We start from the raw sequence: 19,483 nt of genomic DNA on the forward strand, positions 1-19,483 counted from the left end.
CAGTTGTTACTTCTTTTTCATTTCTAATTCTATTGATTTGAGTCTTCTTCCTTTTTATCTTGATGTGTCTGGCTAGTGGTTTATCTATTTTGTTTATCTTCTCAAAGAACCAGCTTTTAGTTTTATTGATCTTTGCTATTATTTCCTTCATTTCTTTTTCATTTATTTCTGATCTGGTCTTTATGATTTCTTTCCTTCTGCTAACTTTGGGGTATTTTTCTTCTTCTTTCTCTAATTGCTTTAGATGCAAGGTTAGGTTGTTTATTCGAGATGTTTCCTGTTTCTTAAAGTAGGATTGTATTGCTATAAACTTCCCTCTTAGAACTGCTTTTGCTGCCTCACATAGGTTTTGGGTTGTCGTGTCTCCATTGTCATTTGTTTCTAGGTATTTTTTGATTTCCTCTTTGATTTCTTCAGTGATCACTTCATTATTAAGTAGTGTATTGTTTAGCCTCCATGTGTTTGTGTTTTTTACAGATCTTTTCCTGTAATTGATACCTAGTCTCATAGCGTTGTGGTCGGAAAAGATACTTGATACAATTTCAATTTTCTTATATTTACCAAGGCTTGATTTGTGACCCAAGATATGATCTATCCTGGAGACTGTTCCATGAACACGTGAGAAAAATGTGTATTCTGTTGTTTTTGGATGGAGTGTCCTATAATATCAGTTAAGTCCATCTTATTTAATGTATCATTTAAAGCTTGTGTTTCCTTATTTATTTTCATTTTGGATGATCTGTCCATTGGTGAAGGTGGGGTGTTAAAGTCCCCTACTATGAATGTGTTACTGTCGATTTCCCCTCTTTGGGCTGTTGGTATTTGCCTTATGTATTGAGGTGCTCCTATGTTGGCTGCATAAATATTTAGAGTTGTTACATCTTCTTCTTGGATGAATCCCTTGATCATTATGTAGTGTCCTTCTTTGTCTCTTCAAATAGTCTTTATTTATTTTTTTTTTTTGCGGTACGCGGGCCTCTCACTGTTGTGGCCTCTCCCGTTGCGGAGCACAGGCTCTGGACGCGCAGGCTCAGCGGCCGTGGCTCACGGGCCCAGCCGCTCCGCGGCATGTGGGATCTTCCCGGACCGGGGCACGAACCCGTGTCCCCTGCATCGGCAGGCGGACTCTTAACCACTGTGCCCCTGGGAAACCCTAATAGTCTTTATTTTAAAGTCTATTTTGTCTGATACGAGAATTACTACTCCAGCTTTCTTTTGGTTTCCATTTGCATGGAATATCTTTTTGCATCTCCTCAGTTTCAGTCTGTATGTGTCCCTAGGTCTGAAGTGGGTCTCTTGTAGACAGCATATATATGGGTCTTGTTTTTGTATCCATTCAGCCAGTCTGTGTCTTTTGGTGGGAGCATTTAATCCATTTACATTTAAGGTAATTATTGATATGTATGTTCCTATTCCCATTTTCTTCATTGTTTTGGGTTTGTTATTATAGGTCTTTTCCTTCTCTTCTGTTTCTTGCCTAGAGAAGATCCTTTAGCATTTGTTGTAAAGCTGGTTTGGTGGTGGTGAACTCTCTCAGCTTTTGCTTTTCTGTAAAAGTTTTAATTTCTCCATCAAATCTGAATGAGATCCTTGCTGGTTAGAGTAATCTTGGTTTTAGGTTTTTCTCCTTCATCACTTTAAATATGTCCTGCCAGTCTCTTCTGGCTTGCAGAGTTTCTGCTGAAAGATCATTAACCTTATGGGGATTCCCTTGTGTGTTACTTGTTGTTTTTCCCTTGGTGCTTTTAATATGTTTTCTTTGTATTTAATTTTTTGACAGTTTGATTAATATGTGTCTTGGCATGTTTCTCCTTGGATTTATCCTGTACGGGACTCTCTGTGCTTCCCGGACTTGATTAACTATTTCCTTTCCCATATTAGGGAAGTTTTCAATTATAATCTCAAATATTTTCTCAGTCCCTTTGTTTTTCTCTTCTTCTTCTGGAACCCCTATAATTCGAATATTGGTGCGTTTAATGTTGTCCCGGAGGTCTCTGAGACTGTCCTCAATTCTTTTCATTCTTTTTTCTTTATTCTGCGCTGCAGTAGTTATTTCCACTATTTTATCTTCCAGGTCACTTATCCATTCTTCTGCCTCAGTTGTTCTCCTGTTGATCCCTTCTAGAGTATTTTTGTTTGTTTGTTTGTTTTTGCAGTATGCCTCTCACTGTTGTGGCCTCTCCTGTTGCAGAGCACAGGCTCCAGATGCGCAGGGTCAGCAGCCGTGGCTCACGGACCCAGCCGCTCTGTGGCATGTGGGATCTTCCCGGACCGGGGCATGAACCTGTGTCCCCCGCATCGGTAGGTGGACTCTCAACCACTGCGCCACCAGGGAAGCCCCCTTCTAGAGTATTTTTAATTTCATTTATTGTGTTGTTCATCGTTGCTTGTTTCATCTTTAGTTCTTCTAGGTCCTTGTTAAATGTTTCTTGTATTTTCTCTATTCTATTTCCAAGATTTTGGATCATCTTTACTATCATTATTCTGAATTCTTTTTCAGGTAGACTGCCTATTTTGTCTTCATTTGTTAGGTCTGGTGCGTTTTTATCTTGCTCCTTCATCTACTGTGTGTTTTTCTGTCTTCTCATTTTCTTATCTTACTGTGCGGTCTCCTTTTTGCAGGCTGCAGTTTCGTAGTTCCCGTTGTTTTTGATGTCTGTCCACAGTGGCTAAGGTTGGTTCAGTTGGTTGTGTAGGCTTCCTGGTGGAGGTGACTAGTGCCTGTGTTTTGGTGGATGAGGCTGGATCTTGTCTCTCTGGTGGGCAGGTCCACGACTTGTGGTGTGTTTTGGGGTGTCTGTGGACTTACTATGATTTTAGGCAGCCTCTCTACTAATGGGTGTGGTTGTGTTCCTGTCTTGCTAGTTGTTTGGCATAGGGTGTCCAGCACTGTAGTTTGCTGGTCGTTGAGTGAAGCTGGGTATTGGTGTTGAGATGAAGATCTCTGGGAGATCTTTGCCGTTTGATATTACGTGGAGCTGGGAGGTCCCTTGTGGACCAGTGTCCTGAAGTTGGCTCTCCCACCTCAGAGGCACAGCACTGACTCCTGGCTGCAGCACCAAGAGCCTTTCATCCACATGGCTCAGAATAAAAGGGAGAAAAAGTAGAAAGAAAGAAAGAGAAAGAGAGGAAGGAAGGAAGGAAGGATAAAAGAAAATAAAGTAAGGTAAAATAAAATAAAGTTATTAAAATAAAAAATTATTTTAAAAAAATATTTTAAGTAGAAAAACAAAGAAAAAACTGGTCGATAGGACCCTAGGACAAATGGTGAAAGTAAAGCTATACAGACAAAATCTCACACAGAAGCATACACATACACACTCACAAGAAGAGGAAAAGGGGAAAAAATAATATATCTTGCTCTCAAAGGCCACCTCCTCAATTTGGGATGATTCGTTTTCTATTCAGGTATTGCACAGATGCAAGGTACATCAAGTTGATTGTGGAGCTTTAATCCGCTGCTCCTGAGGCTGTTGGGAGAGATTTCCCTTTCTCTTCTTTGTTCTCACAGCTCCCAGGGGCTCAGCTTTGGATTTGGCCCCACCTCTGTGTGTAGGTCACTGGAGGGCGACTGCTCTTCGCTCAGACAGGACGGGGTTAAAGGAGCCGCTGCTTCGGGGGCTCTGGCTCACTCAGGCCAGTGGGAGGGAGGGGTACGGAGTGCGGGGTGAGCCTGCGGCCACAGAGGCCAACGTGACGTTGCACCAGCCTGAGGCTCGCTGTGTGTTCTCCTGGGGAAGTTGTCCCTGGATCCCGGGAACCTGGCAGTGGCAGGCTGCACAGCCTCCCCGGAAGGGAGGTGTGGAGAGTGACCTGTGCTCGCACACAGGCTTCTTGGTGGCGGCAGCAGCAGCCTTAGTGTCTCATGCCCATCTCTGGGGTCCGCGCTTTTAGCCACGGCTCGCGCCCGTCTGTGGAGCTCCTATAAGCGGCGCTCTTAATCCCCTCTCCTCGCGCACCAGGAAACAAAGAGGGAAGAAAAAGTCTCTTGCCTCTTCGGCAGGTCCAAACTTTTTCCCGGACTCCCTCCCGGCTAGCCGTGGTGCACTAACCCCTTCAGGCAGTGTTCACGCTGCCAGTCCTCTCCCTGCGCTCCGCTCCGACTGAAGCCAGATCCTCAGCTCCCAGGTGAGCTGACAAGCCTCTCTGGGCTGGTGAGTGCTGGTCAGCAACGATCCTCTATGTGGAAATCTCTCTGCTTTGCCTTTTGCACCCCTGTGGCTGCACTCTCCTCAGTGGCTCCAAAGCTCCCCCCGCTCCACCCCCTACAGTCTCCGCCAGTGAAGGAGCTTCTAGTGTGTGGAAACCTTTCCTCCTCCACAGCTCCCTCCCACTGGTGCAGGTCCCGTCCCCATTCTTTTGTCTCTGTTTATTCTTTTTTCTTTTGCCCTACCCAGGTACGTGGGGAGTTTCGTGCCTTTTGGGAGGTCTGAGGTCTTCTGCCAGCGTTCAGTAGGTGTTTTTTAGGAGTTCCACGTGTAGATGTATTTCTGATGTATCTGTGGGTAGGAAGGTGATCTCTGCGTCTTACTCTTCCGCCATCTTTCCCCTCCGAGCACCCATTTGTAAACTTTTAATGATGGCCATTTTGACCAGTGTGAGGTGGTACCTCAATGTAGTTTTAATTTTCACTTCTCTAATAATTAGCAATGATGAGCATCCTTTTTTTTTTTGTTTGTTTAATATTTATTTATTTGGCTGTGCCAGGTCTTAGTTGCAGCATGCAGGATTTTTAGTTGTGCCATGCAAACTGTTAGTTGCAGCATGTGGAATCTAGTTGACCAACCAGGAGTCAAACCCAGGCCCTCTGCATTGGGAGTGTGGAGTTCCAGCTCCTGGACCACCAGGGAAGTCCCTTGAGCATTTTTTCATAAACCTATTGGCCATCTTTGTGTTTTCTTTGCAGAAATGTCTATTTAGTTCTTCTGCCCATTTTTTGATTGGGTTGTTTGTTTTTGTTGAATTGTATGAGCTGTTTGTATATTTTGGAGATTAAGCACTTGTCAGTCACATCTCTTGCAAATATTTTCTCCCATTCCATAGATTGTCTTTTCATTTTGTTTATGGTTTGCTTTGCTATGCAAAAGCTTATAAATTTAAGTCCCATTTGTTTATTTTTGCTTTTATGTCTATTGCCTTGGGCAACTGACCTGCGAAAACATTGGTACAATTTATGTCAGAGTATGTTTGGCCTATGTTCTTTTCTAGGAATTTTAGGGTGTCATGTCTTTTTTTTTTTAATAAATTTATTTATTTTTGGCTGCATTGAGTCGTCTTTGCTACGTATGGGCTTTCTTGAGTTGTGGCGAGTTGGGGCTACCCTTCATTGCGGTGCACGGGCTTCTCATTGCAGTGGCTTCTCTTGTTGTGGAGCACAAGCTCTAGGCACGCGGGCTTCAGTAGTTGTGGCGCGCAGGCTCAAATAGTTGTGGCTCACAGCTTCTCGGGTGTAGGCTCAGTAGTTGTGGCGCATGGGCTTAGTTGCTCCGCGGCGTGTGGGATCTTCCCGGACCAGGGATCAAACCTGTGTTCCCTGCATTGGCAGGCGGATTCTTAACCACTGTGCCACCAGGAAAGTCCCGCCCCTTTTATTTTGATTAAAATGTTTTCCAGAGTGTGTGTATGTGTACATAAAAAGGCTAGGAGTAAAAACAAAATATCAAAATTATCTTGTGGCAATAGGATTATGAGTGTTTTTTTTTTTTTTTCGGTACACGGGCCTCTCACTGCTGTGTGGCCCCTCCCGTTGCGGAGCACAGGCTCTGGACGCACAGGCTCAGCGGCCATGGCTCACGGGCCCAGCCGCTCCGCGGCACGTGGGATCCTCCTGGACTGGGGCACGAACCCGTGTCCCTTGCATCAGCAGGCGGACTCTCAACCACTGCGCCACCAGGGAAGCCCCTATGAGTGGTTTTTTTATCTTATTTTCTTTTGTGTTTTATAGCATTTTACAGTAAACATTTGACTTGTATCTTTGGGAAAAAATGGTTTTTGATATTTAAAGTTACTTGGAGCAGAGTTATTTCTTTCATGGAAAATTTTTCTTATGACTTCAACTTAGAAATTAAAAAGGTACTAGGTAAAAGACCAAAATACATTATTTTGTTGATATCTGTTGCTTTTTTTTTTAAGAAATATTCTTTCTTACCTCAACCTTATTTAACCCGGTTTCATAATTTGTAGCAGTATTAATATGACTTTAGCCTGCTTGATTATCAGCTTTCCTAGGAATGGCTGAATTAGCTATGATGGTCATGTTGATGTGTAGTCTCCCCAGCTTTCAACCTGAATCCTAATAGATCTCACAGTTTAAGGTTTCCCTGTATGCTTGTTACTTGTTTATCCACTATTTGCCTATATAAAAGGACCACATTTTATGTATCTTGAGTCAAAACTGAAAAACACAGCAAACATGAGTTTTTTGGTTTTGGGGGTTTTCTGGCCATGCTGCATGTCTTGCGGGGTCTTAGTTCCCTCACCAGGGATTGAACCCGTTGCCCCTGCAGCAGAAGCGCAGAGTCCTAACCACTGAGCCAGCAGGGAGTTCCCAAACATGAGTTTTTAAAAGGTTGCTTTGGCTCCTTGTATTTTAATAAAAGATCTCTTAAGATAAATTATTATATGAGAAAAGCAAGGCACAGAAAAGTATGTGTACTATAACACCTACTATAAGAAGGAGGCATAAGAGTATTTGTTTGACTGTATAAAGACCCTAAAAATCTGTACAAATTCTTAATCATTCTGGTTATGGAGATGGACTTTTCACTGTGTAATCTTCTGATATTTGAATCATGTGAATTTTAAAAATGGGTTTTGAAAGTGAAGTACTGAAAACTTAGAAATAAACTGATCTTATTTTCTCACATAAAATGAGAACCTAATACCTCATGTGTATAGTAATTGTCTTATTCCTTAGAACAAAGATAAGCAAACTATAACCCAAAGGCCGCCAGTCCTCCTTTCCCTCCCTTTTTCTGAATAAAGTTGTATTGTACCATAGCCATGCCCATTTGTATACATATTATAATATATGGCTTCTCTTTCCAGCTACAATGGCAGAATTAAATAGTTGCAACAGACACTTTATGGCCTGCAATCTTTATTATCTAATTCTATACAGAAAAATTTTGCTGACCCTCTGCTGTAGACCTTGTTTTAAAGTTTTTAATAGTAGAACCCTCTGTTTACAGTCAAATTTTTATATGGACTTCTATTATTAAAATATACAGCTATACTTAACTGCAGTGAGTTTAGGGGACAGGTTGGTTGAACCCTGCCTACTCACCTGCCTCCCTCTCTTTTTTTACCCTCCATTCTCCAGCAGATGATTCTTGAGGGGAATTTGAGGAACCCCCGGGGTTCTAAGGAGTACATTTTGAAAATGACTGCCTTACAACAACTCTTTGAGGCAGTAAGTGTGATATTATTTTCTATTTTAGGTATTGAGAGACTCGGCTCATAGAAGTTAGTTAGTCAAGGCTTGATAAGCAACCAGAACTCAAAACAAATCCAGGATATTTAATTGCAGAATAACTGGTCATATTTGCCTTTATATTCTATTTTATATTGTCATAATTATACAGTAATTGTTTCTACAAGGTGTTTTAGTGGTGATTTGACTTTTTTGTCTTTCATCTTTCTTGTTTCGCATAGGCTTTTGTAAGGCAAGCTTCCTTCCTTTACTGGAATTTGCCTATACTTCTGTGCTAAGTTTTGACTTCTGTAGCATGGCTGATGTAGCCATCTTGGCTCGTCATCTTTTCATGTCAGAAGTTTTAGAAATCTGTGAAAGTGTACATAAACTAATGGAAGAGAAGCAGCTAACAGTATATAAGAAGGGTGAGGTACAAACAGTTACATCTACACAGGACTTACCAGAACAAAATGGAGATACAGCACCTCCTGTGGCTAACAACGAGGGAACCACAACAACTTTATCCACTGAACTTGGGGATTGTGAAATTGTACTGCTGGTGAACGGAGAATTGCCAGAGCAGAATGGAGAGCTAGGACAACAGCCTGAGCCCCAGGTTTCTTCACAGACCGAAGCTGCTCTGTCACCTGTAGGCTGTGTAACTGATTCCCATCCTGAAATGGAGTCTGTTGATTTAGTAACAAAAAACAGCCACACAGAACTGGAAACTTTAAACAGCAGAGAAGATGGCACAGTCTCTAATACTCATCCTAAGCTTTCAAAAGAGAATGTAATCAGTAGCTCTCCAGAAAACAGTAATATGGGAAATGATACAGCAACAGAGGATATCTGTGCTGAAGATATCTCAGAGCATAGGCAGAACCGTGGCCAGTCTTTAAAAGATCAGGAAAATCTAGTTGAACCGACAGCACAGACAGACCATAGTCCCGATGATGATGATACTTACAGAAGCAGGCTTCGGCAGCGTTCTGTTAACGAAGGGGGATATATCCGACTACACAAAGGAATGGAGAAGAAGCTGCAGAAACGGAAAGCCATTTCCAAGTCAGCAGTTCAACAGGTATGATGAAAAAAGAGTTTACCTTTGTAGTTTTAGCTTTAAGTTGAAAACATTCTGCAGTTAAACTTATGGTGATAATTATCTTGGGGGGAAGGGGAGTGGATGCAGGAAAGCAATTTAATGTTTTAAATACCAATATTAAGATAATGTGAATTTGAGATAGTTAATTTATTTAGATTGTGTTTTCTGTTCTTTAATTAGGTGGCTCAGAAATTAGTTCAAAGAGGAAAAAAGATGAAACAACCAAAAAGGGATGCTAAAGAGAATACCGAAGAAGAAGCATCCCATAAATGTGGGGAATGTGGAATGGTTTTTCAGAGACGATATGCTCTTATAAAGCACATACTGAAACATGAAAGAGCTAGAGATTACAAGTGTCCAGTAAGTATCTGGAAAGCTAATTATAGATGGCTATAACTTCATTATAAATAGAATCCAATTTACTGCTTCATTATTATCCTGCCATTTGTGTTCTCTCTTCTCTCTGTCTCCCTTATATTGCTGTAAGAGTTATCTTCTGGTTTGTACATGTCATGTTCTTGCCAAAAAATATTTACCTCTGCTTCTTCTTGATACCCTAGTAAGACAACAGTAAAACGATCTTTTTAAAAAGCTCATAGAAAGGCAAAAAGAACAGGAGACCTTAGCAACTAAATTCTGGATTCTGATAAATAGATGGAGTGTTTTTTGTTTGTTTGTTGGCTGCCCCATGCGGCATGCGGTAGCTTAGTTCCCCAACCAGGGATAGAACCTCTACCCCCCTGCAGTGGAAGCACAGGGTCTTAGCTACTGGACTGCCAGGGAAGTCCCTAGATGGAGTCATTGATTCAGCAGATTTGAAAGGGCTCATTCCCAGGCTTTCAGTGTGGAAAGCTAAGAATTGATCCAAATTGTATTGCAGAACTACCAAAAGGCTCAGAAATTAATGGTACTAGCTACCTTGAAAGTAGAGATGAGTCTGGTTGTTAGAAAGTCTGTTTTGGTTTTTTTTCTGGCTGCGTTGGGTCTACATTGCTATACATGGGCCTTCTCTGGTTGCAGCTAGCGGGAGCTACTCTTCATTGTGGTGCACCGGCTTCTCACTGCGGTGGCTTCTCTTGTTGCAGAGCATGGGCTCTAGGTGCGCAGACTTCAGTAGTTGTGGCGCACGGGCTTCAGTAGTTGTGGCATGCAGGCTCTAGAGCACAGGCTTAGTAGTTGTGGCACACAGACTTAGTTGCTCCACAGCATGTGGGATCTTCCGGGACCAGGGCTCGAACCCGAGTCCCCTGCATTGGCAGGCGGACTCTTAACCACTTTGCCACCAGGGAAGTCCCTAGAAAGTCTTTCTAAGAAGTAAGTAAATCACTACCACCATGCCTTCACCAAAGATCCATCTTCTACTCTCTGAAAAAGATAAAACCCACCACTGCTCTAGGGAACACTGTGAATAATGAGGATGAATGTATTATGTATCAAACAAGGGAACATAAAAGCATATATACTGAATATTGAATCCTTTCAAGCTCTCTTTCCCTACTCAAGTTCCAGAATATTAACAACCAAACCCTTAATCTTAAAATAGAAGGATTTCTTAAAGGTGAGAAATCCGAAGTCTGATAACAAAAGATCTAAAGGTACTGCTCATTAAAGCCTGCGGTTAACAGTTTACCTCTCTGCTTACACACAAGTTCCAGTCGGTCTTTAAATGTCTTATTTTTAAATGTGACTAGACATCTGGTATACAGACTCACAAATATTTCAAGCAAAAAAACAACTTTGAGGAATCCAATACTATGCAGTTAAAAGAAAACTCAAACACCCCCCACACACAACCCAAACCACAGACTATGATTTATATTAGGGATAAATAAAACAATTACATCAGTAAAACAATAACCATGTACTGTGTTTTTAAAAGGACACATCAAGAGAACAGAAGAGTTTTTCTTAGGAATAAAATACATAGTAACACATATAAAAATAGAAAAGTTAGGAAATACAATTGACTAAATCACCCAGAAAATAAAGCAAAAGACAAGGTAAAAATGGGAGTGAAAGAAATTTTAGAGGATTGGTCTAGGTTGTCTTCTAATATCCAGATAATTCCAAACAGCATGGAGAGAAAGAAATCATTAATGCAATGAAAAAAAATTTGAGAACTTGAAAATAAAAGTTTCCTTGTTAAAAGGGTGCGTTGAATGTCCAGAATCATGGGTGAAAATAAATCTATACCAAGATATATTATGAAATTTCAGAATCAAGGTACAAAGAAAATCTTATAAATTACAAGAGAGAAAGGATAAGGGTCAGAATAGCTTCAGGCCTTTCAGCAGCAACAGTGGAAGTTAGAAGACAAAGGCACAACAATATCTTTAATATTATAAAAGGAAATGATTTCTAACTTGGAATCAGTATTCAAACTATATTTATGATGGTAGAATAAGAACAGTTTCAGACATGCAAGGTCTGCAAAGTTTTACCTCCCAAACTCCCTTTCTCAGGAAGCTGTCGGCAGAGGTATTCCTCTAAAATGAGCAAGACATGGGAAACGGGAAACATGGGGTCCAATCTGTAGAGTCCAAGCGTGGGAAACAACCGCCCCAGTCTGGAACACCAACGTAGTGCTTTGACAGCGATCTCCCACAAGGTGATGTTTTAAACCTCCTCCCAATAGACAGTTGAGAGGAAGGTTTGATGATGAATTAGCAGTAAATACAAAGATAAATAAAACAGAAAAGGAAACGAAAGGAAAGAGACTCATACTGTCTGTATGGTCCAGCTGTAATAACATGTATGTCAACCAGATAATGTAAGCACTGAAATTGATCTCATCAAAGTAATCATAAAGCTGTATTGAGAAAGTGTATGGTAATGGGAAGGATCATGTACATGTAGAGAGTGGAGAGGTAAAGGAGAGAGTCACTTCCTATTATTCATATTACTCAGAATTACAGAGATAATCATTAAGAAAGAGTCAAAAAAGTAGAGTAGTGAACCAAGAGGCCAGTTTTACTTATTAAAAAAAAGTTTTGTAGATCATGACTATAAATAACTCTGATTTTAAAATAAAGAACAGAAGCTTTCAGGAATACTCAACAAGTACAGGGTAAAACCCAAAGACTATCACAGTTTTATCTTCCTACTTTTTCCAGCCCCTATTTTTGCTCTATCTAACAACTGTTAGTACTCATATAATAATAGTATTCTTGTCTTTGTCTGTGTCTTACCATTCCTTCAAGACCCAGCCTCGGTGATGACGCCTTTCCTTATACTCTGATTATTCCCTCTTCCTAAGTATTGATCTTTCACCTATTTACATATAAATCCTGTTTTTGTGGTTAGATTATAAATCTTTGCAGAATAGAGGCTGGGTCTGTCCCTTTCATTCCTATAGTGTGGTACCTAGCATATTGTCTTTTACATAGTATATATGTTTATTGAGTGATATAATTGTAACAAAGATATGGAATGTTGAAGTACAAGTTAAGTTTCACTTAACATCTGTGATGGAAATACATTCAGGCAGAATTTCGTTTACTTTTTCTTTTAGTTGTGTAAGAAACAGTTTCAGTACAGTGCCTCCTTGAGAGCACACCTTATTCGACATACCAGGAAAGATGCACCTACTTCATCCTCTTCCAGTTCTGCACCTAATGAGGCATCAGGATCATCATCTGAGAAGGGCAGAACCAAACGCGAATTTATATGTTCGATATGTGGAAGGACATTACCTAAATTATATTCTCTTCGAATACATATGTTAAAGCACACAGGGGTAAAACCACATGCATGCCAGGTAAAGCCATTATATTTATTTTGTTATTTAAAGAAGATTGGAACATAACCGGTGATAAGACTGGTTGATTCTGGTGTCACATCACTTTTGTAAAATGTCACGGGAAGTCCATAACTTTTTCAGTTTGTTGCCTAGGTCAAGGGTGATTCCCAGTTCTGTTCTTTAATTTGGCTGAAGTTGTAACTTGAAATTAATCTATTTAGGATGTTCGGGAAACTTGCTAGGATTCAGAGCGATACTGGGTGAGAATAACCAATTCATCATCTCAGTCATCCCTTAACGTTCAGTAGGACCAACCTGGCTTGGGAAGGAACCTGTGAGTTAAACACATCTTAGTAGAAATTCTGCCTAAGCTATGTGTCCTTCTCTAGAGCTGAAGACTAAATGCCAAAATGTGATTCCTGGGTAAAGAATCCTGTGATAAGCCAGCTTTGGGCTATTTGCAACGGTGAAAAATTTCTAGTAGCACCTATAGCCTTGCATATAAGGATGACCCACTATTTTTATTAATAAACAGTTTTGGAACCAGTGAATTTTTTAATGTCTTTCTCTCTCTGTTTCGTTTCTTAAGCTTCGTATTATAAGAAAAAAGAACGTAAGAGAGTAGAATAAACCCTCATGTACTCTTCACCCAGCTTTAATAGTTATCAACACATGGTCAATTGTGGGATTTTAAAAAAATTTTTATAGAAATATAGTTGATTTACAATGTTGTGTTAGTTTCAGGTGTTCAGCAAAGTGATTCAGTTATTTATTTATTCATTCATCCATTCATTCTTTTTTAGATTCTTTTCCATTATAGGTGGTTACAGGATATCGAGTGTAGTTCCCTGTGCTATACAGTAGGTCCTTGTTGGTTATCTATGGTCAGTTGTATTTTATATGTACTGTCTCTCACTCCCTTACTTCCCTCTCCCTTCAGTTATTTTGAAGCCAAGTCCTAAGCATCATTTTATTCATATATTTAAAAACTAAGTGTTAATTGGGCCTCTGGTCTTCTGGTGTAGCACTACTCAAAATGTGTGGTCCATAAAAGATAAGTGCAAAGATGGAGAGTAGGCATGTAGAAACTGTCATGGCAATTTGATACTGTGACATTTTCATTGTGTTTAACAAAAATCTCTCCCTGATAGATTGGGGAAAGAAAAAAACTGGTTCTTCATCATAGAGAGTTTAAGAAGCACTGTTCTAGTTGGTATAGCAGGAGTTGAGTATATTGTTCTTGATTAAGCTCCCATGTCTCTTTTAATATAAGATATATTGTTTACCAGTCTCACAAAGGACAGTATGAGGTTTTTTTGGGTACTGTTTTGAGTTCTTCTAGTGATCTCATGGGTGTAAGAAAAATAGCAATATTGGTTAACTACTGAATCAGAAGATGATCAACCAGCTAAAATCCTTGGCCCTTGTATCAACTTTAACTTTGTCATTTTGTTTATAATTTAAGTTTTTAATTTAAAATAGCATAGTAGATTCTGTGTCCTCATTCTTCAGAAACAGCCCTTATCTCTTTTTCTGTTTTACTGGTTTAAACACCTGTGCTCTCTTAGGTCTGTGGAAAGACTTTCATCTACAAGCACGGTCTAAAATTACACCAGAGTCTCCATCAATCACAAAAGCAGTTCCAGTGTGAACTGTGCGTTAAGTCATTTGTTACCAAACGGAGTCTTCAGGAACATATGAGTATTCACACAGGTAATGAGAAACTTACATTGACATAGTTACATGTTATATACTATTAATTTACTAGTATATTGATTATGCTGTAAGATGACTGTATGTGTGCAGTTTTTTATTAATGAGAGTAAAGGTTTTTTTTGTTTTTTTGTGTTTTCTTTTTAGAGTAAAGTTTAAAAGTTGTTCTTATAATCTAGTTTTAGAGCTATCTTATTTGTGTAAAAATTTTGTTTCAGTCAGTGCAGAAAAATGTGTACTGAGTATTAAATCCAGGCACCTAAAGAAATGGTCTTGCTTTTAAAAAGTTAAGCAGTAGACAGATGTAACTGTCAGCATGGTATGTGGCTTATAATTTTATTAGAACTTTTAGTCCACGTATACTTATTTTCAGGTGTTTAAAGCAGTTGTGTGGAAAATGGCTGATGAAGGGTAGATAATCTGCTCTAGAACTTGTATACAACTCTACACTGTTATAATCCAGATGATCATGCAAGCCTATCACATTCTGTGGGTAGTAGTAGTAGCCTCTCTAGTACTCTGGTTGAGAGAAAATAGGGATTTTGACATAGTTTGTTATTCTTAGAAGGTGGTTGCCAAATGTTACAGCTTCCGTGCCCACTTGATAAAATAACTTCTGAAATACAACGTAAAGCATTCTGTTGGAAGAGCACCTGATTGCTGGATTTGTGACATGGTTTTTATTTTTTATAGGAGAGTCCAAGTACCTTTGCTCAGTTTGTGGAAAGTCTTTTCACAGGGGCTCTGGGCTCAGCAAGCACCTAAAGAAACACCAACCAAAGCCTGAAGTTCGAGGCTATCATTGTACTCAGTAAGTATTTAATATGTGAACCATTCAATTAATTTCCTTGTGTTCTTACTCAGTTTATTTGAAAGTTGTTTCAAAAGAAAATATTTGAGGTGACTGTAGTTGATAACACTGTATAATATGATTGAATTTTGCTAAGAGAGTAGGAACTTGAATATTCATATGTAATTATACACACACGTATATATATCTGAGGTGATGGGTGTGTTAACAAGTGGGAGGATTCCTTTCACAGTGTATACCTGTACTGAGTCATCACATTATACACTTTAAATATCTTACAATTTTATTTGTCAGTTACACCTCAGTAAAACTGAAAAAGGAGAATACTTGAAGATAATATTAAACCGTTATTTGTTTACTCTTGATTTTATCAGTTTGTTTTTTCTAGATGTTCCTATTTATTTATGTAACAGTTTTATTTAGACACAAATTTCATACCATACAAATCACTCATTTTAAATGATTTAAAGAAGTTGTTCAAATGTGCAACCAGTTCTTTCCTACAGTAGGGACTGTAGGAAAGAAGGGTCCCTTGGTGCCAGCCAGAGATTCTTCCTAGGCAGTTCCTCGGAAGTACTGGGCCCTCTGCTCATTTCTCCCTTCAGGTTCCTTTTTCCCTCTTTTCATTTTCCAAAGCCTGCTGAAATCTTTTTTATAATTGAAGTAAAACGTCATAGAACATAACATTCATCATTTTAAAGTGTTCGGTTTAGTGGCTCTCAGTACATTCACGGTGTTGTGTGAGCATCACCACTAATTCCAGAATGCCTTCAATACTCAGGCCAGGCAGTTTACAGTTCTGCCTCGGTCTTCTCTTTCTGTTTGTGCAGAGTCAGCCATTGGTGAGAGTATAGAGCCTTTTCAGGTCTTTTCTGAGCATGTGCCCAGCACTGGGCAGATATTTGGACTTCTAGATTCCTGGGAATATGCGAGAGTTTTTCAAAGCTCTCATTCCCCAAAACATCTCGGTCTCCAGCCTTTTCCTCACAGGCTTTTGGTTTGGATATTGTTTGCACCGAACTGCTGTTCCTTGCCCCAGCAGCTGTGGCTAATACATTTGCCTCTAAGTGTTTCCAGCCATCTGCTCCTCTCTACTCCCCACCCCTCCCCGAGTCCTCAGCCCTGGAAGAGTTAGGGTAAATACAAGCAGACCCTTGGAGGGGTAACCTCAAGGAGTCATCAGATAGCTCAGAACAACTACAGCTCTGTGAGAATGAGTTCCTCTGGTACTAGGGACCCGTAGCAGGAGTGCAGTCTGTCTGCCGAGCTGAGGAGCCCGGAGATGGGGCCAGGGTGAGTTGAAATGCCACAGAGCTCTCTTACCAAGATTCAGCAACTGCTTTCTTGATTAAATATTTACCTGGTCACTGTAAACTTTTAATTAGTTTCCAGAGGTCCAATAAAATTGATTCTGACAGTTTTCGCCCATTTGTTTACTGCTTTCATGTAGGAATGGGCTTTTGGAGTTACCTACTCTGCCCTATATGCTGATGTCACTCTATAATCAGTCTTATTTTAAAACAAAGATAGTTTATTATTCATACATTTTTAGTTGCAAGTATAAGAAAACCCAGTTTAAACTGACTTGAGGGCTTCCCTGGCTTAGTGGTTGAGAACCCACCTGCCAATGCGGGGGACATGGGTTTGAGCCCTGGTCCGGGAAGATCCCACATGCCGCGGAGCAACTAAGCCTGTGTGCCACAACTACTCAGCCCACGTGCCACAACTACTGAAGCCCGTGTGCCTAGAGCCCATGCTCCACAACAAAAAAAGCCACCACAATGAGAAGCCTGTGCACCACAAAAAAGTAGTAGTCCCACCTCAACAAAGAGAAAGCCCGCGCACAGCAGCAAAGACCCACACAGGCAATAATAAAAACAAATAAATTTATTTTTAAAAATTTAAAAATAAAATAAACTGACTTGAATGAAAGTCGAATCTAGGAGTCTGAATGGTTTAATGTAAACTGGTTTCAGATTCATTAGCACTTGATGCCTCTGAAACTCCGTATGGACAAGGCAGTGGCAATGATTTCAGCCTTACATCCTCTCAACTCCCAGATTGTCAAGCTGCTTTTCTCGTAGTTCCTATAAAAGCCCTGAGGTTCGCTACCATTGGATCTGGTTAAGGCATTTGGTTTTCTGTGAATCGATCACTATAGCTAAGGGAATGCTGTGCTCTGATTGACCTAGGCCTAGGTCAGTTGCTCCATCCTTATGGTCGAGAGTTCAGCCTACTTCCAGTAGATGGACAGAGACTGGGAGAGGGTGAAAAGGGATGTAAAAAGTGGAGACCAGATGGGGTTGAGGAGGAGACAGAAAATAATAACACCTATGATAACCCTTGGGAGCTGTGCAGGATTCTTTCTAAAATGTTCCTAGTACTCTGCAGCTAAAAGAACTTAAGATCCTGTAGCCTTGATGCAAGATTGGAATAGCAAGAATTGTTTTTGTTTTAAATTGGGATCATCTTGTGGAGTTTTAGAAACCCGAGAATATACTGAGTTCTTGGAAACTTCTTTTAAAAGAATAAGATGATCCAGTTGGGTGAATGAACTTTGTTATTGCAGATGTGAGAAAAGTTTCTTTGAAGCTAGAGATCTTCGCCAGCACATGAACAAACATCTTGGTGTGAAGCCATTCCAGTGCCAATTTTGTGATAAGTGCTATAGTTGGAAGAAAGATTGGTATTCCCATGTGAAGTCTCACTCTGTCACTGAGCCTTACAGGTGGGTAAATCTGAGGAGGATCTAAACTTGAGATATAAATGTACTTGGATTAATTATTATGGATTCTGGTGCTTTGGAAAAAATAATTTGGGGTTTTCCTTTATTTTAGGTGTAATATATGTGGCAAAGAATTTTATGAAAAGGCATTGTTCAGAAGGCATGTAAAGAAAGCTACCCATGGAAAAAAAGGAAGAGCAAAGCAAAACCTGGAACGGGTGTGTGAACAATGTGGAAGAAAATTCACTCAGCTGAGAGAGTATAGGAGACACATGAACAACCATGGAGGTAACTATACTTCATATAGTTTTATATATATATATATATATAAACTTTCAGTAGAATAAAAGCCAATCCAGTAGTGATTCTCCTTTTACCATTCCTCTTGCCTATTATCTCGCTTTCCTTAATAAGAGATTAATCCCATGTTGTGGAAGATTTAGTCAAGTGATAGAGGTGATCCTGAACCTGACTACCTAATTGTTGTGGAGATAGATAGATTCCTGTTTTAGTGAGCTTAATACTGTATATCAATATTTTTATGCTGGAACGGACTACTTGAAGTTTCTGGTTTTTTATCCTAGGATTATAGGATTGCTGTGAAGGCTAAAAGAGGCTATTCACAGAACCTCAGGATTGTCTCTCAGCAACTTCTATCAATAGGAACATCTTCAGAGAGATTATATCCAGAATCTGCTTTATCCTAAGAGAAACCATTTGGTTCTAAATAAAAGACCGCCATAGTCAAGATAGAAACATTTATGGGCTACTGTACTTAAAAGAAAAAGCATTATTTATCAGGCAGCTGTAATATATTTTGGTACTTGGACCTCACCACACATACACCTCTCTTCTTTTTTTTTTAACAGGAGTTAAGCCATTTGAGTGCTTAACGTGTGGAGTAGCTTGGGCTGATGCCCGATCTCTAAAACGCCACGTCAGAACACATACAGGTGAACGGCCCTATGTCTGTCCGGTATGTAGTGAAGCCTACATAGATGCTCGAACACTCCGTAAACATATGACTAAATTCCACAGAGATTATGTGCCTTGCAAAATTATGCTGGAAAAAGATACCCTTCAGTTTCATAACCAAGGAACTCAAGTGGAGCATGCTGTTAGCATCTTAACAGCAGATATGCAGGAACAAGAAAACAGCGGTCCTCAAGAACTTGAAACTGTGGTAGTGACAGGAGAAACTATGGAAGCTCTCGAAGCTGTTGCAGCTACTGAAGAATGTCCGTCAGTATCTACACTTTCTGACCAAAGTATTATGCAAGTGGTTAACTATGTGTTAGCACAACAGCAAGGACAGAAGCTGTCTGAAGTTGCAGAAGCTATTCAAACTGTTGAAGTAGAGGTGGCCCATATTTCAGAAACAGAGTGAATGTAGTAATGGAGATGAACAGAAGGGACATCTCACATAAACTGAACTCACAGAACATTTGTTTACAGTACTATGTGGCTGTCTGCCTAGAGTTTGTACGTCAAGGCTCTGGGCTGTTTTGGTGGTGTTTTAACATTTCTAAACGGTTTGTCTGGCTAATGGGTTCTGTAGAAAAGTCCATTTACTGTAAAGAAATTGAAAACAAATCTGTTTGATGGCAGTGGATTATCATGGTATACTTTTTATGAATTAATGTTTATAAAGAACTGTACTAAATAAATTAAAAACCGTACAGTTTCATTTGCATTTTGACATTATTATATACTTTGAGTTTAAAAGGCTGTACTAGTTGGCTTTTCTTCTCTTTTATTCTCAAAATATAGAGGTTCTGTGATTTCATTTGCCTTGTTTATGGTTTAAAAATTCTAATATAAAATGTTTTAGTGCGATGCTTAAGTATATTACATTTTTTAAAATGCTTCAGATCTGTGATTCTTGACTTACTATTTATTTTAACCCCTTATAAAGTCAGGGATTCTTTATTTTAAAGCACTTAATGAGTTACATGTTGTAATCAAGTTTGCACAGTGTA

General features: G+C 39.7%; 1 protein-coding gene across 1 annotated transcript in view; it reads left to right on the plus strand.

Moving 5' to 3' along the window:
• The window catches only part of ZBTB11 (zinc finger and BTB domain containing 11), a 35,754-nt gene extending 16,828 nt beyond the window's left edge, over positions 1-18,926 (plus strand). The window contains exons 4-11 of the mRNA XM_065876532.1: positions 7,654-8,495; positions 8,697-8,876; positions 12,028-12,273; positions 13,824-13,968; positions 14,662-14,779; positions 17,349-17,507; positions 17,617-17,792; positions 18,374-18,926. Coding sequence (XP_065732604.1) covers positions 7,654-8,495; positions 8,697-8,876; positions 12,028-12,273; positions 13,824-13,968; positions 14,662-14,779; positions 17,349-17,507; positions 17,617-17,792; positions 18,374-18,891 — 2,384 coding nt within the window. The 3' untranslated portion in view covers positions 18,892-18,926. The remainder of the gene's footprint in view (positions 1-7,653; positions 8,496-8,696; positions 8,877-12,027; positions 12,274-13,823; positions 13,969-14,661; positions 14,780-17,348; positions 17,508-17,616; positions 17,793-18,373) is intronic.
• The last annotated feature ends 557 nt before the right edge of the window (positions 18,927-19,483 follow it).

Source organism: Phocoena phocoena, chromosome 4 (assembly GCF_963924675.1).
Source record: "Phocoena phocoena chromosome 4, mPhoPho1.1, whole genome shotgun sequence".
Classification (NCBI taxonomy): domain Eukaryota; kingdom Metazoa; phylum Chordata; class Mammalia; order Artiodactyla; family Phocoenidae; genus Phocoena; species Phocoena phocoena.